Source organism: Mytilus galloprovincialis, chromosome 2, assembly GCF_965363235.1.
Source record: "Mytilus galloprovincialis chromosome 2, xbMytGall1.hap1.1, whole genome shotgun sequence".
Taxonomy (NCBI): Eukaryota; Metazoa; Mollusca; class Bivalvia; order Mytilida; family Mytilidae; genus Mytilus; species Mytilus galloprovincialis.
This window is the reverse complement of record NC_134839.1, coordinates 59,869,045-59,896,953: the sequence shown is the minus strand read 5'-3', so window position 1 is coordinate 59,896,953 and position 27,909 is coordinate 59,869,045. Positions and strand designations below refer to the sequence as shown.

The 27,909-nt window shown below is 32.7% G+C and overlaps 1 protein-coding gene across 4 annotated transcripts; it reads left to right on the top strand.

Annotated features, from left to right (window-relative positions):
* LOC143064006 (uncharacterized) lies at positions 1-27,909 on the top strand. 4 transcript variants are annotated; one of them, XM_076236494.1, is made up of 13 exons: positions 1-57; positions 4,829-4,866; positions 5,538-5,681; positions 9,984-10,069; positions 10,707-10,818; positions 11,541-11,660; positions 12,484-12,510; positions 15,807-15,833; positions 18,073-18,181; positions 20,089-20,213; positions 21,771-21,914; positions 22,946-23,071; positions 26,382-27,909. In XM_076236494.1, the coding sequence occupies exons 1-13, from the start codon at positions 2-4 to the stop codon at positions 27,125-27,127; spliced, it is 1,860 nt and encodes a 619-aa protein (XP_076092609.1). In that variant the 5' UTR covers position 1; the 3' UTR covers positions 27,128-27,909. The 4 variants fall into 4 exon arrangements, with proteins under 4 accessions (XP_076092609.1, XP_076092610.1, XP_076092612.1 ...); XM_076236498.1 differs by lacking the exon at positions 1-57 and adding an exon at positions 75-175; XM_076236495.1 differs by lacking the exon at positions 12,484-12,510.

Sequence of the window (27,909 nt, the reverse complement as noted above, 5' to 3'; positions counted from 1 at the left end):
CATGCGCAGTGTACAGGTGTGTAAAAATTTTGGAAGTCGCACCTTGTTGATTCGAGAGTATGTAAATGTTTCTTTGATGAATCAGCTAGTCCTAATTACACTTATTGCATTTAAAAACATCTTTTAAATCATATTGCACCGATTGATAATATAGTTGCAAAAGTGTAGTTCGCCGGTAAATGTCATAACTTCTGACTTTCACAGCTACCCATCGGCCTTGGTCAATATTATATAATTATTGCATGCATGATGTTACTCTGTATTTCTTTCGTGCTGGGGTTTATTCATTTAATTATGTTACCAAAATGAAGGACTTTTCAAATTTGCAAGTATATGTTCTTACAGAAATGATATAATATTCTTGACCTGTCTACACTTCTATAAACATGGTGCCAATTTTACGTGACGGCACTATGTATACATGTACTTTCAGGGTTATTGGCTATACACATTATCACTATTTGTATAACAAAATATCTGACCCACAATGGAAAAGTGATTGTTGTCAAAATTGCAAGCAGGGATTAGCGATAAGGTGTATTGCAGTAGAATAGACTACTTTCGAGTTCGATGCATTTCCGTCCAAAACTCTGGTTTTAGTGGGTATCGGGACCGTTTGCCCTACATTCGTTTGCCTATAGAGTCTGTTCGCCCTACTAAAAATATTAATATTCAGGGCATTGAATTTGAATAAACTTATTCAGATATTTCTGTGAAATATTCTTGAAATTTATGGAAACAGGAAATATTCGAAAGTTTATGGCTTGTTTAGGATCATTAATTGTTCAATGACAAAGTAATTCGGATCACTGGTTTATATTGTGATACTTATCTTTTGATGGATTATTAATAAAAATCAAATGTTTTGATAAAATATTCATCTTCAAATTAACGTGAATCAGGGCGAATGGACCCGGATTTGTTTTAGTGAACATCATTTGTGCATTATGGGACATGGTCACAATGGTTCCAATGTTGAGCGAGTGGTTGGAACACTATAATCATGATAATACTATATTGCACTTAAATAAGATTCTCATAATTGACAATCAGCACTGCTGTTATTAGGGAATTTTGATTAAGTATTTACCAAACAGAAACTATTTCTAGTTAATCCTGCACAATGACGATCCCTGGCTTAATGAACGTTAATAATGCAGGGATACAGGCGATCCCCTCTATCTAGTAAATGACGTCATAAAGGCGTGCATAATTGACAGTTTTTTTCCAGTGACGGATGAACTCCAAAGTGGTCTATTGGGATATCCAGTCATTTTTTTGATTACATAATTTCCCTGGGTTCTTTGACCCATAGACAGATAGAATCCTTTCACCCTACTGTCCTGACTGTTATTAAAAAAATTTATTTAAAGGGTATTAACCCTTTCAACGCTATACACAGCATATGCCACGATGACGTACGTCATCCACGGCTATTCCCGGCATATGCCACGATGACAACAGATTTTTCATCAGGACTCTTAAACCTTTTAGTTTTCATTTGGGTCCTCTCTAATTTTTCCTCGTATGAATCGAGGATATACAAGGTCTCATTTGCGCTTGAAATCCCGGCAATTTTTATAGTAAAATAATGCAGTAGAAGGAAAATAAAAACAAATATTTTGACAAATGCAAATGGCGGAAATCGGAAACAAAGCTGTAAATATGGAAATATTTCAGCATTTCTATGGCGAAACTGACAACGAGGATTAGTTAGAAGGTGTCTTGTTAGGCCAAATAAAAAAGTATGTATGGTTCCAGTTACATCTGAAAAAAAGTTAGGGTAGGCAGGTAAGGATTTTTTTTTATTTTATGTTTTTTTTTTACATTGAGTCTATGGGAGCAACATTCTGACTTTAACAGTGCTTAATGAAAAATGACAATAAAATCTTTAGGGTAGGCTATTTTTAAGCCGAAAAATTAGGGACGGTAGGGTTACTGGAACCACACATATATTTTTATTTGGCCTTATCTCAATGTGTGTATTACATTTAATTCAAGTGGGAAATATGATTTGATCGATCATTACAAGATGTAGAAAAAGGGGGGAAAACGGAGGTTGACTGAAAATTTTCAGGACGAAGCCAATTATTTGTGACATGATTATATAATACGGTGTGTATATTGCAATACGCTACAGAATTGAGCAACTGGTGTATTCTATATTATATGGCAGATAAAACAACAAAATAAATTAAGACTAAAAGTAGTTTTTTCAAAATTCAACATAAATGTAATGAATTACACCCTTTACCTGTTAATTACCTGAAAATGCAGATAACCTGATAAAAATTTTACTGAAATTTTCATGCAATGACTGTCTCTGTATCTCTTATAATAAAAAAAGATACAGCAGTCTGAAAAGGAATATACTGTTCTAATGAATGAACACAAAAAAAAAAAATGCAGCAGCCATTATTCTATTTCTTTTGTGTAGCTTTGAAAGGGTTAAACATGTTAAACATGTTAAAGTTTATTAAACCTTATTCAGATATTTATATAGAAAAAAATCATGAAAACATATGGAAATATTTAAAATTGATTGGCGTGTTTTGGAACGTCAAATGTACAAATACATTTTTAATACTCACTGATTGTTGTAATAATTTTCTTTGATGGATTTATAATAAAAAACATCATTTTATTTGATGTTTTGATAAACAATTGTTAGAGGTATAGGGGGAGGGTTGAGATCTCACAAACATGTTTAACCCCGCCGCATTTTTGCGCCTGTCCCAAGTCAGGAGCCTCTGGCCTTTGTTAGTCTTGTATTATTTTAATTTTAGTTTCTTGTGTACAATTTGGAAATTAGTATGGCGTTCATTATCACTGGACTAGTATATATTTGTTTAGGGGCCAGCTGAAGGACGCCTCCGGGTGCGGGAATTTCTCGCTACATTGAAGACCTGTTGGTGACCTTCTGCTGTTGTTTTTTTTCTATGGTCAGGTTGTTGTCTCTTTGGCACATTCCCCATTTCCATTCTCAATTTTATATAGTATTAAAGTTTGGTTGGAACTATCCTCTTTTAAAAGTATTGGCAAACATATGTCGCCGAGCGATGCAAATTTTTTTTTGAAGGCTTTCTGAAGCCACTGAACATGCTGAAGGCCCAAGAAGCTATAGAACAAATGATGCAAAATCATGCATTCTAGGTATTTCCAAAGACCCTTTCATAATCTGAAAATGCAAGTTTTGTTTTAATAATTTTTTGACAATATTTTGGTCTCAAAGCAAAATGTATAAATTAAGTGTAAGACTTAAGTTTCTAGGGACAACACCAAAAGACCAATGTGCATGATAAAGCAAAAATGGAATTCACATAGTTAAGTCTGTGGCTGCTGTTATTTTTAAACTCATGATCAAGTTCATGACAAAATTACTAGATTACAAAATGAATGCAACACTAACAGAATACAGAAGGGCAATCAATGAACAAAAGACAAATAAATTAGAAACATTGATCCCGAAAAATCAGGGCTATATCTGAGCATCCTGAGGGAAAACAGAACTTGCTGCTTGCAAGGCAGTCAACGTGAACACAATTTGATATGGAGACAAGCGTTTGGTTTTAAAATTTCCTATATGAGGCAGTTGTCTGTTAAAATAAATGTGAGGTAAGCCTTGGACAATATACCTCAAGTTAAATGAAATTTCAGACATTTCAAGTATATTTTAATAATATTTATACTTTTGTTATTATTATTTTGTTGTCTCTTTGACACATTCCCCATTTCCATTCTCAATTTTATGTTCCACCTGTAAAACATGAAAAGGATTTATAAGTTCATTTATTATATCATTATATTGCATAAATTGACGTGCTAGAATTAATACAAATGACAGGATAATAAGTATTTGGTTGCAGCAATCCAAATATTTGGTGAATTTTTCAACAAACTTAAATATTCTCTGTACAAATAAGTATTCAACTAGACATGTACAAAAATAAAATAAATAAAAATCAGGGTGATTAGACTCGAGGCTAACAAGTACAAGGGCGAAGAGGCCCAGATTCCAGGATTGGTCCGATAAAATTTGTCAAAAACAGCTCCTTTATGATTTCAAATCATATTCTTTTGCACACTAACCAAGTTTACATGAGATGACTTGCAAATATATTTTCTATGCCTCGAAATGCATAAAATGATATTCCATCACAGCAAGATCCTATTGTTGGAGGAGGTTATTTATTTGCATTGATTTTGGGTCAACAGATTTATTTTATTCCTAAAAAACAACTCCGAATTAGTGTATAGACATAAATCTTTACTCTTATGCAAAACAGCCACAGGCACTTGTCTCAGATAAAAAAAAATGCTATATACCTTAATATAGTCCTGTTGTGGACTGGGAAAGCAGTCTTTGTGAAAAACCTATTGACTTTCTATTTGTTAGATGAACTAGCTTAAAATATCAGTCTTGTAAATTTATTTAAATTAATACATGTAACTGAAGGCAGTAGATGCTTCATTTTGGGAATATTGCAAAGGTCCCATGGACACACAATGTTTACCTGACTGATCAGTAGGCTTGTGTTTAATTGTGAAGACTGGAAAAGATCAAATGTTTTAAGAATGAAAAAGGCAAACATATTCATATAGAAATTCTGACCACATGATAAGTGATAGAGCTACAAATATACATTTTACTGGCAAATCACTTTCAAAGAAAGGAAATGCTGTTAAACACTTGCATTTATTCTCTTATGATACAACTGTAAGCAACAACATTAACAGCTACATGTACATTCAAAGGATAATAGACAAAAACAAACAATGTGCAATGTAAATGTTTTAATTCTGTTTTTTGCTTGTTTTACATGTACAGAACTTATAGAAGAAAGATGGATGATCAAGTTCAAGAAGGTATTTTAAGCTAATTTTATAATGCTTTGTTCTCCATGTACATGATGTAATCTAATATAGAAAACCAAAGGTTTCCAGTATTCATATTGTTATTTCTAAAAGTTAAACAGTTGTGTTCAAACATGTATTGTATCTACATGTATATTGATAAAATGAATTTAAGAAATTGTTTATAATGAACAGTAGATGATTTATTTAATACAATGTTTATTTACAAGCTGTACCTACATTTTAAGTATCAATATTTGTAGAAACGATTTTAAATTCAGTGTTCTATAATGCAATTTCTAATAGCCTTCTAACAAAAGAGGAATTTTCAACAGCACTTTGTAGCTAAATATGTAGAAAAATGGAAGGGATGTTTAAAGTACATGTCTATATGATGTTTAAAAATATATAGCTTTAAAGTATCTCAAGCTGTTCTGATGTCCTAAGGCGAAAACTTAGTTATGTACATTATTTTAAGATTTAAAATCATAACTGTATATATATATTCAGTCTTCACGCTGAACTGCTAAATCTTTAGGCCCGCATCTCAATTTTTGAAAATTTTTAGTTAGATTCTGTTGGCCTGTAGGTCTGATTTTTACAGGCCAAAGAGCAATTTTACCAGCCTGGGCTACCACTCAGCGTGAAGACTGTATATTATGTATATAATGTCAATCTTTCAGAGATTGTAATGACCCCAACAAAGAAGGGCAAAACTACACATATAAGGATTGAAAAGAAACGTAAAGAAGAACTTGACACATCTGCAGCAGAGCATGTTGGAGATGGTATAAATAAAGGATTTGTAGTGAATAAAAAGGCTCAAGGTATGTGGTATACATACTACATAGACAAAAATATGAGTACACTCCTTACCTTTTTGTGTACATTGTGACATTTGTATGGTTTTCACTAAAGGGACACTGACAATTCACTGTCAATAGAGGCATAAGAGACAGAACTTAATAAAATTTGTATCTTGTAATCCTGTGTAGTGACCATTGTTTTACACTACACTTCCTTAAATGGAAATTTTCAATGACTTAAAAATTGGTATTTGATACATCTCTTTTGACCATTTGAGATATAGGAGTAAGAAAAAGACTGTCTTGAGTCTGGTGACATATGTCACCTTGTGAACAAGCATTTTGAAAAAATGGCTTGGCTCAAAGCAGGGATTAAATTTGCATTCAGAACATATTCCCTCTTCCTGATTATCTATTTAACTTGTCACTTAAATTAAAATATATATCATTGTATGTACACAGGGTCAGGGGTCACCACACCAGGCGAAGTGAGCGACAAAGTCGCTCTATGTCTCCCCACTTCGCTCTAGAGAAGCTCCAGGGAGAAGTTTATGTCGCCCGCGATTTTCAGTAAAATTCCCCAATGTCGCCTCATGGTTTTTGAGAAATTCTCGATTCAAACGTAAACGACCAAGAGGTATTGAAATACAAAGCATGTTTTCCTCAAATTCAGAACTGATTTCTCCGTGATAGTATCATACTTCAACATAAAAATTGCTTGCCCGGGTGAACTATAAGCAAGAAAAAAGAAAAATCTCGATTTTTTTATGATTGTTTATTGTCCGCCATCTTTGTTATTGAAAATTGTAGATGGCGCCATTTCATCTTTTCAACTCTCATCGTTTACCTAATCCATATTGATATGCACTATTAATTTTGATTTTCTTATATATTTTACTGACAATATGTGATGTCCCATGAAAATTTTTAGATTTCTTTTCAAAAACGGAATATTATCAACTGGTATCTGCTTGTATTTTTACTTCGTACGTAGTTTAGTACACTGCTGGGAACCAGCACAACGATTATAAACTACAAAACGCAGTCGTTTTTTTTGTTCAGGATTTTGTTTAACAGACTGATACATGTGCTTTGTTTCAGCTAAAGGTCCTTAAACAGTATTTCAATGAATATCTGCTCATGAATTTGATTAGGAACGGCAATATTTACTTCCAAAGTCGTATATTTTGAAAAATATAAAGTAAAAATTTTTGACGCGGATCGCACCGTATTTGTTTTTAATTTACAAGTACCAATTCAATTCCGGTTATGAAAAATACGACTTCCGATGTTACTTTTTGTGATTTAGTCATATTAAACACTCGTGAAGTGTTTTAGAATCAATTACATACATTTCTAACGGCAACTTGATTTTGGAAATCGGCATTTCCATGAAAATACTGCAAACATGTGCGATTACATATACACGATTTGAAATAAACAGTTTTACTTTACGTTTTCAACACGTCAAACAGTTTTCTCTCTGAATTCTAATAAAATATTATTTTAAGTTTAAGAACAAATACATTTTTGAATCATGATCTTAGCTATGAAAGACATTGAAACCATATTTTAACTTTTCTTAATTGATTATTATTTTTGTTTTAAAAGGTTCTTGGACTTGGTTTAATTTTAAAGTCTTTGAAATGCAGCATAATTTGATCCATGTCAAATCTTCAATTCATTTAGACCTACCAGAATAAACATAGCTCTTATGCCATTAACTTATGGTCCTTATGTCATGATATTTTGTGACAATTTGCATAGGTACACATGTAAATAAAAAAGTATTTCAGACTACAAGCATGGCAAGACAAGGACTTACAAAATGTACTTCCTTAGCAATTGTCAATCACAAATGATTAGAAAAGTAGCAAAAAGGTATAGATTCTTAGAAAATTTTATTCATAAAAAGTATAAATGCGATCTGTTGATTTTCCCTGAAGGCTCCCTGTTGGGCCTTCACTTCTCTCTGAAGTCTCCCTGTTGGGTCTTCACTTCTCCCTGTTTGGCTGCCAGGGAGAAGTGACTTCTCCCTATAATTTTGAAGTGTGGTGACCCCTGAGGGTTCTCGTTAAGACGCTAAACTTTAGTGTCCTGGACGCATGGGAATCCAGCTGGACGCGTCATTTTTTAAACCCGTGAGTCCCTGGGACGCGTCCTGATTGTATCCCGAGTCTCAGAAACATCATTTTGCCTAGAAGATTTATAATATGACATTGTTTTGAGCCGTTGTTTTGACAAGAAACTAAACCGGAAGTCGATGTCAAAACATCGATGTGATGCGTAGATCAATATTTTTGACAGCTGATAGATTTATAATTTACATAATTTACATTGTCTGCATGGTTGAACAAGCCAATGAACGGCGATCATGAGACATTTGTCAAATTGAAAAGTAAAAATTGTTTGCAAACTATTTTTTAAATACAAATGCTTGACTGTACCTTAAATGGAATGAATATAAATCCAAACTAAATTATTAAAAGCAGAAAAATCCAGAAATTAAATGAATTCCTTCACCAAATGTTTTCTTTTGTTGACAAAACATGTCACATGATCATTTTAGGCGGGAAAAATACTTGGGGAAACACCTAAGTAACAGACAACTCTGTCTGGATATTTATAGACATTTAAAATAAACAGCTGATATGGTAGTGCCATGAAAGTAGTTAAACTTGGTGTATATAATTCAATCTACACTTATTTAATTGGGAAAAGGGTGTAGAGGGGAAGGGGTTAATTTGTAAAGTTATTTTTTTTTTTGTATTTTTAATAAATTTTGGTAACTAAAAATGACCAGACAAGTTCTTTAACTGAGTTTATTATGAAATAGTCCATTCATATTAAAAAAAACAAACTAAAACCCTACCTATTGCCCTGATCTTTTTTTATGGAACTCTGGCTTTGACAAACCGACATTTTTTTCAATGTGGCCCAACATCAAGAATATGATAGACCCAGAAAGAAGTCTATTACATGTATATATTTTGAGCAATAACTATTAAGAGGGCATAATTTTTATTAATTTAATAAAAACTACCAACCCAACATGCATCGTTCCAGTTGTATTTCGTCATATTTCATTATATTATGACACAAAAAAAAATACATGCATCCTGGACTCATCAAAATCTTTTGGGACTCACCATTTCTAAAAGTGATGAGTCCCAGGACTCACCATGAAAAATTCCTAGTGAGAACCATGTGTACATGTAGTTGGCCATAATTGTATCTGATACCATTTTTTTTTAAATGTTTGATTTAACAATTTTTGTTTAGTTCTGTCATCTTGAACATCTTTAGTATATTGAATACTAAATGACTAAAAGTTCTGTTAAATAGATCTTTTGTCCAGCAGATTTCATAACTAGGTTTGTAAGTAATTAAGTGAAGATTATCATTAATGATTGTTGATTCCCTCAAAATTCATTGCAATTTTTGTAAGATTTTGCAAAACAAAAAAGTATGTGCGATTATTGTTACATGCTGCCAAAAATAGGGTAGGTATATAGGATTTTTTTTACATTGAGTCTATTATGGGAGCAACATTGTGAGTTGAACAGTGCTCAATCAAAACAAAGATACTTTATAGCCCAGTTACAAGTCAGTGAGAGACATTTATCAAAGAATTCATATCGTGCTGGACCAGGGTTGGCAAAAACCCGGGTTTTATGAGTATTGCCCAGCCCAGTGGGAAATACTGGGAAAACCCGGGTTTTAATGGGTTTTAGTGGGTAATACTGGGCAATACTGGGTAATATAAAATATTTGTCTGAATTTTAAAGAGGATTCAGTGATAAACACAAATGCAATACATTTAATAAGATATTTATACCCTATTTTGTTTGTTTGGCATTTGTCTAGATTGGCAAACTGTAAATAGAAAGCAAATAAATCATTTTTTTCAAATGAATATCATGAATATAGCTCCTATTAAGAATTAACATTTACATGTATTAAAGAAACATCACATTTAAATAATGTATATGCAACTGAACTACAAATTATTTGAAAATTATTATTTAAACGAACATATTTTATTTTATTTTTAATTTTAGTTTCTTGTGTAGAATTTGGAGTTTGGCCTTCATTATCACTGAACTAGTATATTTATTTGTTTAGGGGCCAGCTGAAGGACACCCCCGGGTGCGGGAATTTCTCGCTACATTGAAGACCTGTTGGTGACCTTCTGCTGTTGTCTGTTCTATGATCGGGTTGTTGTCTCTTTGACACATTCCCCATTCCCATTCTCAATTTTATATATATGTACAAATGATTTATGATTTAGATTTTGATATATTTTATCAATTATATTTGAAGGAGATTTAGATTCCTATGGAAGACCTCAGTTACAGATAGGATTTAACTGTTTCTTAGTTGATCAGAAAACAGGAAAAAAACATGTGGTTTGTATAAATATTTTATTTTTTTTCCTTTTGGTATTTGTGTCTTTGGCAATCTTTGCAACAGTAGGCATTTTTATGTATTGACTGGTTTGGCTTGTAATTTCTGAACATCAGATATTGTTGCCAAGTGAAAAGATGATTGTGAGCTATGATCAGTTGTTAGTGGTTTAAATCAGGAGAAATTCAGTGGAGAAATTCAGTGTGCACTGATTCCCAAAATTTTTAGTCAGCATTGGGTACGTAATTAGTACATAACAAAATTTACATGAGCCAAGTGGATAGAGATGATTTTGTTCCTTCCAGCAAATCTGAAGCAACATACAGAAATAGTTTATCTCATCTTCAGACCAGAAGCTACATGTTATGTCACATTTTATGTTTTCTACTTGACTCCTTATAAAGACTTGACTGAATTCCATGAACCCTGCACATGTCATTTGTCTAACCTGTGCACCTGCTATTTCATTTTTTGTGTATTTTAATTTTGAATCTTAAGTGATTTTTGGGGGTTTCCCATGCCAAAACATGGAATTCAACATTTCTCTTTTTATTTACTTAAAAATGGCAGGCATACTTTTTTTTTGGAGTATCAAGCATTTTGTTATTACAGAATTGACAAAATTGGTTTTTTTTCCAGGAGAGCAGACGATTGAAGTTTTGGTATGTTGATGGAACTGATTATTTAGAACAAGTTACTACAGCCTATGAATTCTTTAAAGAACTTGTTAGACCACAGAATTTCCCAAGGGGTTTGTATAGACAGTTTTGATATCTCTTAAAATTTACTAATCATCCATTGGATCACTGATTTTTTTTGTGCTTAAAAAGTGTGTTTTTGTAATTAATTTAAATCATGCTAAATCCAATGTAGTTTTGGAAGTAACGAGTTTAGATAACATTTTGAGACAGTTGTTTTATAAAAATAAGGAGATATGGTGTGATTGCTAATGAGACATTTCTCCACCAGTGACCAAATGTATATAGAAATTTACAACTATATTTTCACTCAGTAATGAGTTTGCTCTATACAATCTGCATGGGATGGTGTGTTTAGGAACCGATGTGAAATAAAGTAAAGTGGCATATATTCAAAATAAATGTTAATATTAACATTTGATCTTTATGAGAAATAATACTACTGGTATGGATTTATAATTTTTAGAAAAAAGAAAGGACAGATTTCAGTTCAGGGGCTATCTAGTTACTTATTTTAGTCATAATTGAATAAGGACAAGAAGATGAAAGATGTGTAGCATTACTATGATTTACTTTATACCAATTACTGTGACTTGACTCTCCACCTATTGCAACTTCTTCAAAATTCTGACCAATTTGCAATTTGTTTTGTAAAACCAAGCTGTTCGATTGGTCAGAAAATTGAACTAGTCACTGTAGAAAACCAAAGTCAAGGAAGACAATAAAAGCAAATTGGTTAAATGAAATGAGTTTTGTACTTATTTTTATTTTTCAGATTATGTTGGTTTTATTAAGAAATGTATGAAGCAGATGAAAAAGCCTGAATATAAGTTAGCTAAGAATGTTGATTTGGAGATCCGTCTGCTTGATGACGAGGAAGCACCAATGAGTCCAGGTTTGTTGAGGCTGACATTTTTATTAAATTTATCTATTTTAGGGAAAAGGCCAATTAACTTTCAGTATTTTAATTATTATGTTTAACACTGAATTATGTTTCTTGTTTTGACAACTCCAGCAGAAACATGGTCAATATTAAAGACAAAAATTATATATTATTCTTACTAATTGATTTCTATAAGTGCTGATCTTAATTTATAAGCAGGATCAATAATATTTTGTTGTATACTTATTTACTTATGACATTAAGGATTGAGATCAAAAGATCAATGTAGGATAAAAAAATAGGATAAAAAAATAGGATAAAAAAAACTTAGTTTGTGGGTGGGTGGGATTAAAATTGCTTAAAGTTTTGTTTAATTGACATTGATTTTACATGTATCCCTATTGGTCAATCAATTTATCCCAAATTAAGTTAAGAAGTGGGGGGGGGGGGTGAAAAGACTATATGAATTAGGTGTGAATATAGGGGGGCATTATGTTTTCTGGTCTTTGCATTCATTTGTTTGTCTGTCTGTCCTGCTTCAGGTTAAAGTTTTTGGTCAAGATAGTGTTTGATGAAGTTGAAGTCCAAACAACTTAGTACACATGTTCCTTATGATATGATATTTCTAATGTATTTAAATGCCAAATAAGACTTTTAATCCCAATTTAACAGTCCACTGAACATAGAAAATGATAGTGCAAGTGGGGCATCTGTGTACTATGGACACATTCTTGTTTATCCTACATTGAACTTTTGATGTCATCCCTAAAGTGTACAGAAATAGAAAAGTTGAAAATTGTAGTATAAACATTTAACTGTGTATTGGTTTTATCAGGGGAGGGAATATCTCCCGATATGATAGGTATGTGTCAATGTTGTATCTGCAGTACTCAGTTCAAATCCCCCTTTGTATTTCATATTGTATATACTTTACATGTCGTTGTCTTTCTCAGTTTCTATTACATTTCTTATATGTTGGTTTACATATCTCTGTAGTAAACATTTTTTCATTACTTTTGTTATAAAATAAGCAATGTGGTTTATCAAACACTGTTAGTATACATCCAATGCCAAACATAAATGCATTTTCAAGATTTAAACAAATTTCAATCATTGACAATAATCCAAAATGTAGGTGTAGGTCCGGGATCCTGCAATGTAGCTATTGACTGCAATAAAGGGCTGGAAGTTTTGACTGCCACTTAAAAACAAGTCATTAGATATCTTTAAAAATATTTGTTAACATTACTTTTAATATGCACACAGTCATGTTCTCTGAACTCTGTTTTGCAGTAAAATTAAGCAAGCTAAAAATGTTCACTCATATCAGAAGAAACTTTTAACATGAAAATAATGTAATTATACTGCCTGGGTAAACAAGAAAGGAAGATTGATATATATTTATTTTGATTTTCACATTTCTAGCCTTTCACATACTTTTATAACTTAGCACTGCAGATACAGTTTAGCATGCTTGTGATAATTTTTATCCATTCATAAATCCGCATTCAGTTGCATGACATTAAAAACAGAAACTTCCATGGACATGTAATTAAATTTCAGATGTGACACTTTGTTGTTTTACATTACATTTCATTGTTGGAAATGTTTGATCATGAAAGTGTGCTTTATGCAGAATGTTACCATTTAAAAAAAAGTGCCTATATTATCCAATTGAAGCCATGGCTTTCATGTTTTTTGCATGTCTTTTAAATCCCTGAACAAAATTATATTCCAGAAATTATATGAATGAATGCATTCTTAGCCTGAAAGGACAGTGTACACATGTTATTTTATTGACACAATTATAAAGTTAGGTTGTCATAGCAAGATGTCTTATTTACACATTGAGTCCTTGATAATCTTCAAATTAGGAGTCTATACAGCTATATATATATAGATAGCAGAATAGATAAAATACTTCATGTAAAGTGTATATACAGTCGACTCTCTTTATGTCGAAGTCAGCCGGACCAGAGAAATATTTCGAGATACACATAGTTCGACTCAAACGAACACCAGAAGTTTGACAATCTAAGGGACACAACTCTTGCTTAGCTTGGTAAAGCTAAAATAAATCCGGGTGAATATGGCAAGGGGATTGATATTCTAGTATCAGATCAATGTATTTGTATGTCACAGTCTTTTATTATTATAATGACATTATTTTTACTTATTCTATTGTTTCAATTTAAAAAAAATCCTATGGCTTTTCCAAGAGAGTAATTTCCAATCGATAGTTTTGTTATTCAGGTCTGTTATAGCTGACAAAATTGTTTATTCTCGGATACAAGAGATTTAAGAAAATTTTGATTTCTATTCATTTTGTTTTATCTCACTCTTTCTTTTCAAAAGAAAATATAAGAATATTAAGGACGCCGTTTGAGTAGTTTTAGGTGATCATCAACGGAAGCAATAATCCTCACTTTATACACACCCAAGCTCATTAGTGTAAATCACAAATTAATTGTTTTGTAAACATTTTAAAATACTTTTTCATGAACATTAACAATGTTTCACTAATTATTTATATAAATAAAAATTCCATAAAAGATAATCTTAGGTAAACACTCATGGAAATAGCATGTCATAAATCAATACAGTGGTCAGTGACCAGAAATTTAATTACCTGTGTACAGGGTTCTCGTTAAGGATTTTTGAAGGCGAGTCCAGGGACTCGTCATTTTTAACCATGATGAGTCCAACAGAAAGAAGAAAATATTTTGTTGCAATATAATGTAATATTTTAGTCTCCATTTCCTAACAGAGCAATGAAATGACATTAAATTCAGATCACTTTTAAACTTTTGTTAAAATGATGATATTTGTGTTTAACTGTGTTCAGTTTGTACAAAATATTTCAATTTTGATGCATCTGTGGACTCACCAGTTTTGAAAATGGTGAGTCCAGACAGATTTTGATGAGTCCAGGACTCATGGACTCGCCTTAGTGAGAACCCTAGTGTATTGTTAGATTAACTCTTCAATCCATTTAAATCCCGGAGATCATGTTTTGACATATGTGTATTAGTTCGAGATAAAAAATGAATTTTGAATGCTTTTGTTAATCTTGGGACCGTAAATTAAGTTTGACTCAACCGAAAATTCGACTCGTCCAATTTCGACTCATCAGGAGTCGAATTACATACTTTTGTATGGAATAAATTTCAGGACCACGTGAAAACTTTGACTCGTCCGAAATTTCGAGTCAGCCGAGTTCGAGACAACGAGAGTTAACTGTATTCTACTATTGTTGCTGCAAATTAGATAAAATACTTCATGCACAGTGGCTAACAGTTATGCTGTTATTGTTGCAGCAGAATAGATAAAATACTTCATGCACAGTGGCTAACAGTTATGCTGTTATTGTTGCAGCAGAATAGATAAAAGCCTTCATGCACAGTGGCTAACAGTTATGCTGTTATTGTTGCATGTTTGAATTTAATGTGTACCTTTGAAGCAAATATTGATCAAACTAGCCCGAGAATGAATCATCATATAGTATTCTTGGATCATTATGAATCATTTACATATATATTTATTGTATAGTAATATAATATTTCCAACAAAAAGTAACCAAAAGTTAGCGTGCAATAAATTCTATTATTGCACTAGTGCACTAGTAAATTCTATTATTGCACTAGTGCAATAAATCTTCAAAATTCATGACGTCATCAATGACAAAATCTTAGTTTAAACCAATTTTTACTTTCAAATATTATATTGCTATACAATAAAAGGGTTATTGCATGAATATTGGGGAATATTGTCCCTTGTAGAACATATATTGCACTCGCAAGCTCGTGCAATATAAAATTCTACTCGGGACAATATTCCCCAATATTCATGCAATTACCCTATAATATATGATATATTGCATATTGGATTAAATTTGCAAAGTCATTGGAAGTTTCATAAGAGACTTTTTAAAGCATAAAATTGTAAACCTTTCATAAATAATAGAATGGATGAATTGCTCCTGCAGTTTATAATCTTATTTAAAAAAAGTATGCTTCTTTAAGTAGTGATGTGTTTCTAAAGCTCTGCTAACTAAGTTGATATAAAATTTTGATAGCCATGTCTCCTCATTTAAATCTAGTTTGGGTGCACAATACATGTATAGGTAATGCTGATAACTTATTTATAATTCACTGTTAGGACCTTCTGATGCTGAACAATATTTTGGTAAGTATTTGGTTGCCATGGTGACAGAATGAGTGTTGTAGTTGTGGAGATTGCGACCTAATATGTTTAAACTGTAACTTTAGTTTTTGATGGCAGGAAAAAGTGTGTGAACTTCAATAACATTAAGTTTGTTTAACATTGTTTGTGAAAGCATGCATGATTTGTATTATAATACTCCACGTTGATGGTCGGGCTTCTCCCAATAAATTGCACATAACACAACCACGGACAAGTATTGAGTTGCTTTATATCACTGTGTGAAATATTAAAAACAAGGATATGATGCATGATTGTTTAGTGAAAATATTTGAAGTTCACAGTAAATGCTCTTTTTCTTGACAGTATTTTAATCAACAAAAGTCATGTGAAAGTCAGCTATTGTAAAACAACTGTATGTTATTTTTAAATGCTTGAAACATTTGCCACCGAATTTGAAGCAGATAATGATCTATTTTTTTTTCTAAAGTTAAAGAAAGCAGTTAACACTTGATTTGAGAAAAAATTGTGACCAGAATTTTGCATAATTATGAATATGATTACATGTATGGTTTGATAATATGTTAACTTTCACATGATATGTGTGTAATAAACAAGTAATATTGATGATATATGTTGAAATGAGAATGTTTTAAGGTATGATAGTGTATTTAGGAAGTCCTGGATATTTTTTTTTTATATAAAATATATACATATGCAAACAGGTATCCTCCCTTTTCCCATTCATTGAATATTTAATTATCCAAATCTATAATTCTGTTTCCCATTAATAATTTTAAATTTTAATGATTCTGTTTATATTTTATTCAGAACATAGTCTCAACTTTTAAATAAACTCCACGGTTTTGAATGATTTTGTATTAACCAGTCTTGTGTGCTACCTGTTTTTAATATGTTAGTTGAGCATGATTTAAATATTTTGAATGCATTTTTGAATCCCTAGGTTTTTAGAAACATAAATGACTCGGAATAGGACAAAATGTGATTTAAATATTTTATATGAAATTACTGTAAACCAGCATACTTTTGCAACTGATTTATTTATGATACTTTCAAATTTTTTCATTACATGTAGTAGAAATTTAATGTGACTATTTCATTAAATGTTGCAAATATGACAGATCATTTTAATATGCATTCATGTACATAAGCAAAGTAAGAAGTTCCAAAAATAGAATGCAGTGAAATAGGGTGAAAACCCAAAAAATATCTGAAAATAAGTTGGTTAACATTAAATTTCTGAAATCATAAGAGAACTTGGTAGAACATTTATACCAGAACTATGTAGGTTGTATAATATGGGATAAGAAGCCACTTCAATGTATATAAGCATGAATCTTTGTTCCAATACCTTGATAGCAAATGTATGTCACCTCCAACAATCTTCAAAACAAATCCCAACTGAATATTTAGGTAGTTTGGTTTAAAAGTTTTTTTGTATTGTGAAATGAGAGTTCTGTTGCAAACCAAAATATTTTTTTGTTTTTATTATGAGCAATCCTTTTCTGATTGTCATCTATATCAACTATGTTTATAGATATTGAATAAAGCTAGACATAGAAACACTTAATGTATTATAAACAGCTGCACATGTTTTAGTCCTCAGGTATTTTGCTAGTCTTTGGTACAGCCAGGTTAAATCTTATGAGACACTCATAAATAATTTAAAGAAAGATCTTTTTGCACTGAAGAATGAGTCAGAAAAAACTAATTTATAGTTCTAGATCTGGATTTTAAAACTGTAGATTCACATTAACAATTTTATAAGATTTAAAAAATGAATGTTAACATCACAATTTGATAAGTGTTATTTCAGTTACCACTTGAGATAATCTCCAATTATTATCAGTTGCAAAAATGTTTTAAACAATGAATTTAGTTCCTAAATTTGATTTTAAAGATTTCAAAATCAAACAATAAATTTATCTGAAATGGAAAAAAACAACCCCAAAAAAACAAACAACTTTATACAGTGATTTTCTATATACACTCATTGTATAAAATGATAATCAGAACAGTATGTTTCGTCAATAATTTTTGCAGATTAAAAGGGTAGGGTTGTGCTGAATAAATTTCATTCTTTAACTTCTAGAAACGAGACAAAAACAGTTATGGGTTGTTTCTGAAAATAAGAAAAGTTTTGCAGGTCAAGTTCAAGCTGTACACACTTACTGTGCAAGTGCAGTGTTATGAAGCAGAGTAAATTAATAATAAAATACGATTGAATATTAATTATTTGTAGGTATAAACAAGGAAGACAAGAGATCTGAAGAAGAGAAATTGAGGGAGAAACTGTTACAAATACTTGAATCAGCTTATCCTAATGTGTTGGAGGTAGAGGATTTAATCAGGTAACAATGTAGTTCATTTTTATGTCCCCATTGCAAAGTACAGTAGAAAAAGCTAAACTTAAGTATGCTGTTTCTGGCAGAGGTGTCAACAATGTATCAATGTGAGATTAGGCCTAGGTGCATAAGGTGAACCACTAGTTGTAGGTCAATTATATTTGATATTCATTTTTTTTCTCACTTTTTGTAAGTTTTAAGGTAAAGTTTGTGATTTTTGTCAGTTTAAGGGGAACAAGTAGTGGAAGGTGTTATTTGGTATGCAATTGTATTTATATTTGCATATTTTATTTCTATATATTTTCTTTTTGAATGTTTGCATAGTTTGCATGTAAACATATTGCAATATTAATTTAATCATTTGCATTATTCTATTAATAATGCATTAAGGACAGACATATCTCTGTGTCAACCAGCTCCTCTTCAATTTGATTGTTAGAAGTGAAGAAATTAAAGATATAAAAAAAAATATATTCTTTGTATGCCCCATCTAGAGGCACTGTGTTTTCTGACTGTGCATTTCATGGTCCACAGAACAGAAAATGATTGTGCGGGTGGGGCATCCGTGTACTATGGGCACATTCTTGTTTTTACGGATAATTTGGAACATGGTCTGCTGTCTTCTTTTACATGATAAGTTTACTTCATACATCAAGCATATAGGTGTTGTCTTTCTAAAATAAGATAAAAAATACTGTTGATGACCGCCAGTTTGATGTTTAATAATTGAGTTTAGTGATTTATTTAAGTATGCTTTAAACACAGTGTTCACTATAGAAATTCCACTAAAATCTATACTGATATTCACATGATGAAGACATAATCTTTCAATCAGTTTAATTGAGGTCTGGAGCTGGCATGTCAGTTAACTGCTAGTAGTCTGTTGTTATTTATGTATTATTGTCATTTTATTTATTTTCTTTTGTTACATCTTTTGACATCAGACTCGGACTTCTCTTGAACTGAATTTTAATGTGCGTATTGTTATTCTTTTACTTTTCTACATTGGCTAGAGGTATAGGGGGAGGGTTGAGATCTCATAAACATGTTTAACCCCGCCGCAATTTTGCGCCTGTCCCAAGTCAGGAGCCTCTGGCCTTTGTTAGTCTTGTATGATTTTAAATTTTAGTTTCTTGTGTATAATTCGGAGTTTAGTATGACGTCCATTATCACTGTACTATTATGCATATTTTAGGGGCCAGCTGAAGGACACCTACGGGTGCGGGAATTCTCGCTACATTGAAGACCCATTGGTTGCCTTCGGCTGTTGTTTGCTCTATGATCGGGTGGTTGTCGCTTTGACATATTCACCATTTCCTTTCTCAATTTTATGTAGTGAAACATACAGGCTGTTATACCACTGTTCCAGGTTAGGGGAGGGTTGGGATCCTGCTAACATGTTTAACCCCACGGCATTCTCTATGTATGTTCCTGTCTCAAGTTAGGAGCCTGTAATTCAGTGGTTGTTGTTTGTTTATGTGTTACATATTTATTTTTTGTTCATTTTTTGTACATGAATAAGGCCATTAGTTTTCTCGTTCAAATTGTTTTACATTGTCATTTTGGGCCTTTTATATGCCGTATGGGATTTGCCTATTGTTGTAGGCCGTACAGTGACCTATAGTTGATAATTTCTATGTCATTTTGGTCTCTTGTTGAGAGTTGTCTCATTGGCAATCATACCACATCTTCTTTTTTTATATTAATATGCAATTTAATTGGTTACCGTGGCAATGGAAAGGAAGCCATGTCCCCTATGAACAAAAACATATATAGAACACTCTTAGTATAATTTAATTGTTATTCAGTCTTCATAGGAAATATCCTGAATAACATATATTAACATGCAAGATCTTGACAGTGTACAAGGTTGTAGAAGTAATTTTTAAACTCTGTTCTTTTATTTAACTCAGAATAACAAATGCTGATCCAGCTATGGTTACCCTACAGTTAGGAGAACTAAAACAAAAAGAACTTATTGCTGAAATGGAAGATGGAAAGAAAGTTGTCCGACATGTATTACATGACGACAAAACAGGTTAGATTCCTTTACAGTGCACTGAGCATTATAATAAAACTCATGTCTACAATTGCCCTATATTTGCAATTGGATGTTATGTAAAAAAATTTTTTGTTGTGAAAAATCATCAGAGATGGAAATAAGATATATAGAATGACAGTCACAAAATATTGCTTTTGTCTTACAGTTACATATTTTTCCAAATTCTGCCATTATTGAATATAAAAATATCATTTGACATGAAATATCTATAAATATGATTATAATATTACAAAGATCTTGCAATTTTTACTTCTCAATTAACATTTACTGTGGATTCATTTTTATTCGTGGTATACCAATTTTCGTGGGTTTCGTGGGTCACAGCGAACCACGAATTTAAGAATTCAACGAAGAATAATCCCGAGAAATGTGTATGGAGTCGGATGTTTATTTCCGGTTATGTTATGCAGTTCTAGTATAGTGTTGATTAGCGATAAACATTGTAACATAACACGTGTTTTTTATTGAAAGAAGATACAAGTATTTTGATTAAATTTATAATAAATATATCGAATATCAGTGATAATTTACTTTTTGAAATTGATTAAAACTGTTCATGGAAAATAACTGCAAGTTGTTAATTACCGTGTCATAGTTTGGTTTACCAGTGATTAAAAATCAATAGGATTAAGTACGGGGATATTGCCCGTAGGTAATATTGTTTATGACAGGAACATTTATTTTCACACCTTATACTTATATCACTGTTTATTATATCGTGATTAGGGAAATGAGCTTTCAATCATAAAGTTTTGAATGCCTTATAGAATTCAGACAAGAATTTATTAATTGTAAAACAAACAAATAATTAGTTGTCTCTGTCCATTATTGTAATCGAAGATATCAATGAATACTTTAAGCTAGAATGACTAAGCGAGGATTTTGACAATTCAAAACTTTTTCGATGAATTCCTTCTTTTTTGTTTTGTTTTATTATTGATCAAACCAAGGAGGTTATATGATCTCATAAATCAAAAAGAAATCCACGAATTACGTATCTAATTTTTTGTTGTTGTAATCAGCGATCCACGAATTTACGTATACCACGAAATGCCTTTTTTTCTCTATCCACGAAAATTGATACCCACGAAAATAAATGAATCCACAGTACACCAAAATCAGGTAATACCTCAAATTCTAAGCCAAATAGAGCCTTAACATATTAACTTCTCTCTTTACAAGAAAATATTGTTTTGTTTTTACCTTACACAATCATAATTTTTGTTCCATGTAAATTCTTAAGACACTGTTCTGTATGAGCATCTTTCTTTTTTGTTATGAAAGTGAGAAAAAAAAATCTGATTTGAAATTAAACATTATTAATCCCCCCAATGATTAACACCAAATGGATAGTTTGAAATGTAAGAATTTGTTTTATAGTTATGACAGAGTTCATTCTGTCTTTGTTAATGTTGAGTATTTAATCACCACTCCATAGTATGTAATGCTTTTTACAGAAGGTTTATAGAAGGGTAAAATAATGATGAATGGTTCAAAAAGTTGTTTAAATTTGAATTTTGTTTTCTGTTTTAGAGGTGCAACATGTAAAACAGATGCCAACCATAGCAGCCAATCAACAGCCAACAATTGCCATAATTACAGCAAATTATTCAGAAAAACTTGCAGTAGATGCAATGATGGAACAAAAAACTACTTTTGTTAAATTTAAAACTGAAGGTAGTTTATTTCTGTTAACTGGCAAATTATGCAATACTTTCACAGTTAAAATATCACTGGAAAACACAGTTATTAATTCATCTCAACTGAAAAGACAACTACTAATATGCATGAAAATGATTTTGTTTGAAAACAAAAGTATAAAGAGGATTAAAAACATAGTTCCTATTAAACCATGTGCATTTATCCTGAATGCACTGTTTCTTGCTTCTCCACAAATTTCACTAGTGAACATATCTTGTAGCTGTCAAAAAAAACCCCAAAACATACTTTGATATCAACATAGATTGTGACATTAGTGGTTGAATTTATATATTGCCACAAATTGTGGCCCACAATGGATCTATAACATTCAAAAAGTGTATTTTAACCTGAGCAAAAACAAATGTTTTTATTTTGGGGGATGCTATTGAGGAATCACTGAATCTGTCCATTACTTGTAGGTACGTCTTCTAACAGGATTGTTATCTATGAAAATTTACACATCACCAGTGGAGGATGTGCATGAAGAAAAAATACATTTCAAAAGGGAGATAATCACTTTTTATGCCCTATTTATTGGCATTATGTTTTCTAGTCTGTTCGTTCTTTCATTTGTCCGTCTGTTCATCTGTCTGTCTTGCTTCAGGTTAAAGTTTCTGTCAAGGTAATTTTTGAGGAAGTTGAAGCCCAATCAACTTGAAACTTAGTACACATGTTCCTGTTGATATGATCTTTCTGATTTTAATGCCAAATTATAGTTTTACCCAATTTTCACACTCCACTGAACATAGAAAATGATAGTAGGGATTGGACATCCGTGTACTAGGGACACATTCTTGTTTCCTTCAGTATTGGAATATTGGGGTAATAGTTTTACAGGAAGTCAACCTTAGTGTACTCACAGTTCTAGTTTCAATTAACTATGGGGAAATATAGAAGACAAAAAAACTCATTTTGTATGTGAAATTAATTTAGGATATTGTTTGTGCAGTTTTCATCAGTTGGCCAAACATTTTAAGTTCATAATTTTGTAATTTACTTTATTTAAGGTGAATCCAATGTATACACTATTGGGTATATTGGAGAACACAAAGTAGTCTCAACAAAATTACCTCAAATAGGATACCATAGGGCAGCACAGATCTCATCAGGAAACACAACCACAAGGTTATTAGGTAAGTTACCATAGGGCAGCACAGATCTCATCAGGAAACACAGCCACAAGGTTATTAGGTAAGTTACCATAGGGCAGCACATATCTCATCAGGAAACACAACCACAAGGTTATAAGGTAAGTTACCATAGGCCAGCACAGATCTCATCAGGAAACACAACCACAAGGTTATTAGGTAAGTTACCATAGGGCAGCACATATCTCATCAGGAAACACAACCATCAGGCTATTAGGTAAGTTGCCATAGGGCAGCACATACCTCTTCAGGAAACACAAGCACAAGATTGTTAGGTAAGTTACCATAGGGCAGCACAGATCTCATCAGGAAACACAAGCACAAGGTTATTAGGTAAGTTACCATAGGGCAGCACAGATTTCATCAGGAAACACAACCACAAGGTTATTAGGTAAGTAACCATAGGCCAGCACAGATCTCATCAGGAAACACAACCACAAGGTTATTAGGTAAGTTACCATAGGCCAGCACAGATCTCATCAGGAAACACAACCACAAGGTTATTAGGTAAGTTACCATAGGGCAGCACATATCTCATCAGGAAACACAACCATCAGGCTATTAGGTACATACCTCTTCAGAAAACACAAGCACAAGATTGTTAGGTAAGTTACCATAGGCCAGCACAGATCTCATCAGGAAACACAAGCACAAGGTTATTAGGTAAGTTACCATAGGGCAGCACAGATCTCATCAGGAAACACAGCCACAAGGTTATTAGGTAAGTTACCATAGGCCAGCACATATCTCATCAGGAAACACAACCACAAGGTTATTAGGTAAGTAACCATAGGCCAGCACAGATCTCATCAGGAAACACAACCATCAGGCTATTAGGTAAGTAACCATAGAGCAGCACATATCTCATCGTAAGTTACCATAGGGCAGCATAGATCTCATCAGGAAACACAACCACAAGGTTATTATGTAAGTAACTATAGGGCAGCACAGATCTCACCAGGAAACACAACCACAAGGTTATTAGGTAATTTACCATAGGGCAGCACAGATCTCATTAGGAAACACAACCACAAGGTTATTATGTAAGTAACCATAGGGCAGCACAGATCTCATTAGGAAACACAACCACAAGGTTGTTAGGTAAGTTAGCATAGCAATATAGATCTATTCATTCTTACAACACAATACTCATCAATATGCTACAGCAGCAGGGTATAAGTTGGTTACCATGTGGCAGCACAATATACATCAGAAATTACCACAAGCAGGTAATCAAGAAATGACAATAGAGCGACACAGTGCTCATATCACAAGATCAAAAAAAAAAATTATAGGATGACCACAACCATAGAGCCGCCCAGGGATCATCTCATCAGGAAACACAACCATCAGGCTATTAGGTAAGTTACCATAGGGCAGCACAGATCTCATCAGGAAACACAACCACAAGGTTATTAGGTAAGTTACCATAGGGCAGCACAGATCTCATTGGGAAACACAGCCACAAGGTTATTAGGTAAGTTACCATAGGGCAGCACATATCTCATCAGGAAACACAACCACAAGGTTATTAGGTAAGTTACCATAGGCCAGCACAGATCTCATCAGGAAACACAACCACAAGGTTATTAGGTAAGTTACCATAGGGCAGCACATATCTCATCAGGAAACACAACCATCAGGCTATTAGGTAAGTTGCCATAGGGCAGCACATACCTCTTCAGGAAACACAAGCACAAGATTGTTAGGTAAGTTACCATAGGGCAGCACAGATCTCATCAGGAAACACAAGCACAAGGTTATTAGGTAAGTTACCATAGGGCAGCACAGATCTCATCAGGAAACACAACCACAAGGTTATTAGGTAAGTAACCATAGGCCAGCACAGATCTCATCAGGAAACACAACCACAAGGTTATTAGGTAAGTTGCCATAGGGCAGCACATTTCTCATCAGGAAACACAACCACAAGGTTATTAGGTAAGTTACCATAGGCCAGCACAGATCTCATCAGGAAACACAACCACAAGGTTATTAGGTAAGTTACCATAGGGCAGCACATATCTCATCAGGAAACACAACCATCAGGCTATTAGGTACATACCTCTTCAGGAAACACAAGCACAAGATTGTTAGGTAAGTTACCATAGGGCAGCACAGATCTCATCAGGAAACACAAGCACAAGGTTATTAGGTAAGTTACCATAGGGCAGCACAGATCTCATCAGGAAACACAGCCACAAGGTTATTAGGTAAGTTACCATAGGCCAGCACATATCTCATCAGGAAACACAACCACAAGGTTATTAGGTAAGTAACCATAGGCCAGCACAGATCTCATCAGGAAACACAACCATCAGGCTATTAGGTAAGTTACCATAGAGCAGCACATATCTCATCGCAAGTTACCATAGGGCAGCATAGATCTCATCAGGAAACACAACCACAAGGTTATTATGTAAGTAACTATAGGGCAGCACAGATCTCACCAGGAAACACAACCACAAGGTTATTAGGTAATTTACCATAGGGCAGCACAGATCTCATTAGGAAACACAACCACAAGGTTATTATGTAAGTAACCATAGGGCAGCACAGATCTCATTAGGAAACACAACCACAAGGTTGTTAGGTAAGTTAGCATAGCAATATAGATCTATTCATTCTTACAACACAATACTCATCAATATGCTACAGCAGCAGGGTATAAGTTGGTTACCATGTGGCAGCACAATATACATCAGAAATTACCACAAGCAGGTAATCAAGAAATGACAATAGAGCGACACAGTGCTCATATCACAAGATCAAAAAAAAAAATTATAGGATGACCACAACCATAGAGCCGCCCAGGGATCATCTCATTGGGAAATTACAAAACACTGTTATTAAACGTATTAACATTAGGCAGCACAGGCCTCATCTAAGCAGGAAATAGTTATACAATGTTAGTAAATAAATTAAATGAGAACAGCAAGTATCTCAATTCAACACATACATGATGTTAGTATGTTAATAATCAATGTGCAGCAGAGATATCCTCTTATCAGAAAAAACACAATGGTATTAGATTAGCAGAAAGTAAATGATTTCAACAGGAAATACCAATGCAAGTTTATTTGATAAGTTACTGTAATGTTTATCATGTACGAAGAGGGCATGTGAAAATGTGTTATAGAATTTATGAAAAGGAGAATGTAAATTACTGTATTTATATTGGAAGATTTCAATTTGAAGAATGCTAATCCAGTGCAGTTCTGAAATAAGATTTTAAGTCCTTTAAAATAAACTGGTATGTTCTATCCACTAATTAGCTAAAATAACTTTTTTTTAGGATCATTCCAAAATATAGAGCATGTGTTTGTAGTGGGCGTTTCTGGAGGAGTTCCCCATTACACAGATTATTACAAACATGTACGTCTTGGAGATATTGTTATGTCACAGTGTAATGACAAAGGCTACGTGTACTATCACTGTGACAAAATATTTAGAGATAAAGAAGATAACTTGACGTATAAACTTCGTACATTTGCTCCTAGGGATTTCACTCTTCAAAATGTTGTCGAAAAACTGCGAGATAGGGCTCAGAGAAAACCAGATAAGGCACCTTGGGAAAAATATATTTACGAAGGCTTAGATCTTCTACATAATCAGGAGGCAGATTTTAATAGACCACCAAAAGAAAGCGATAGGTTATACATGAACATTGGAGAAGACGATTTGATAGAGGTACAACATCCCTTAAAACCAGAAGATGGAGAGAGCATTAGAGAAGGCGTTCCTAACGTTCATTACGGTGTTATTGGTTCTGGAAGACCAGTCACCAAATATGATTCCACTAGACTTGACTTTGCTCATAAATATAACATCACCTGTTTTGATGCCGAGTTTGATCAAGTCTTAGAATCCATTGTTGGTAATAGAAAGGATAGTTTCCTGTTCATCCGAGGCATAGCAGACTACAGCGATGGAACAAGGAACAAAGAATGGCAACCCTATGCCTCACTTGTGGCAGCAGCAATGATGAAAACCATTATCAGATTAATTAGCAACCCATACCTTAGTGAAGATGAAGACTAATCTACCAGACGAGACTTTTTTGACTGTGTCGATATTAGACATGCTTTTTGCTTTTTAAAAGTGCTCATCTTTATCAATCATTTTGTTAGCTTCAAAGTGCAATAACATTTATTTGTGTAATCGTTTGACGTGAAATGCAGCATGAAGAGAACTTAATTTGGTTTTTGATAATTTATCTTCTAAATCATTTTTAATTTCTTATATTTTGTTCCTTGAAATAAAATGCATTGTGTTTTTGTTGCAAACTATATGAGAGTTAAGAAACCTTAAACCTTACTTAATTATTGATATGCAAATATTTTTTCTGCTTTCATACTTCATTGCTTCAAGTTTAAAATGGTGCAATTTTTGTTTCTGACTTTTTTTCATTTATTGGTGCAGGACATTAGAATTTTCCTAGATTAGAGATATTGAAATCAAATTTGATCTAGAAAGATGATGGGTTTGAGATTTTTTTCTTTTTAGATTTAATCATTAAAACCTCATATTATCAAAAGAAAAAACATAAACAGTTTCAACAGGTGTAGAGACATAAAAGGACATCAAAACTTCCATTACATAAAACTATTTACACCACTGCAATCACATTTTCATCTTTTATTTGAGATTTTTCATTTAAACAATTATAAAGTGCATTTATTCAATTTATCTTTAGAAAATCAAAATATGTCTGTAATTTTCTGTGTTAATAATAACATATATTGAAATTTAATCATGTAAAATGGTGTTTTTTAATCTATAACAACTTTTCAGATTTAATGTTGTGTATTCATATCAGATAG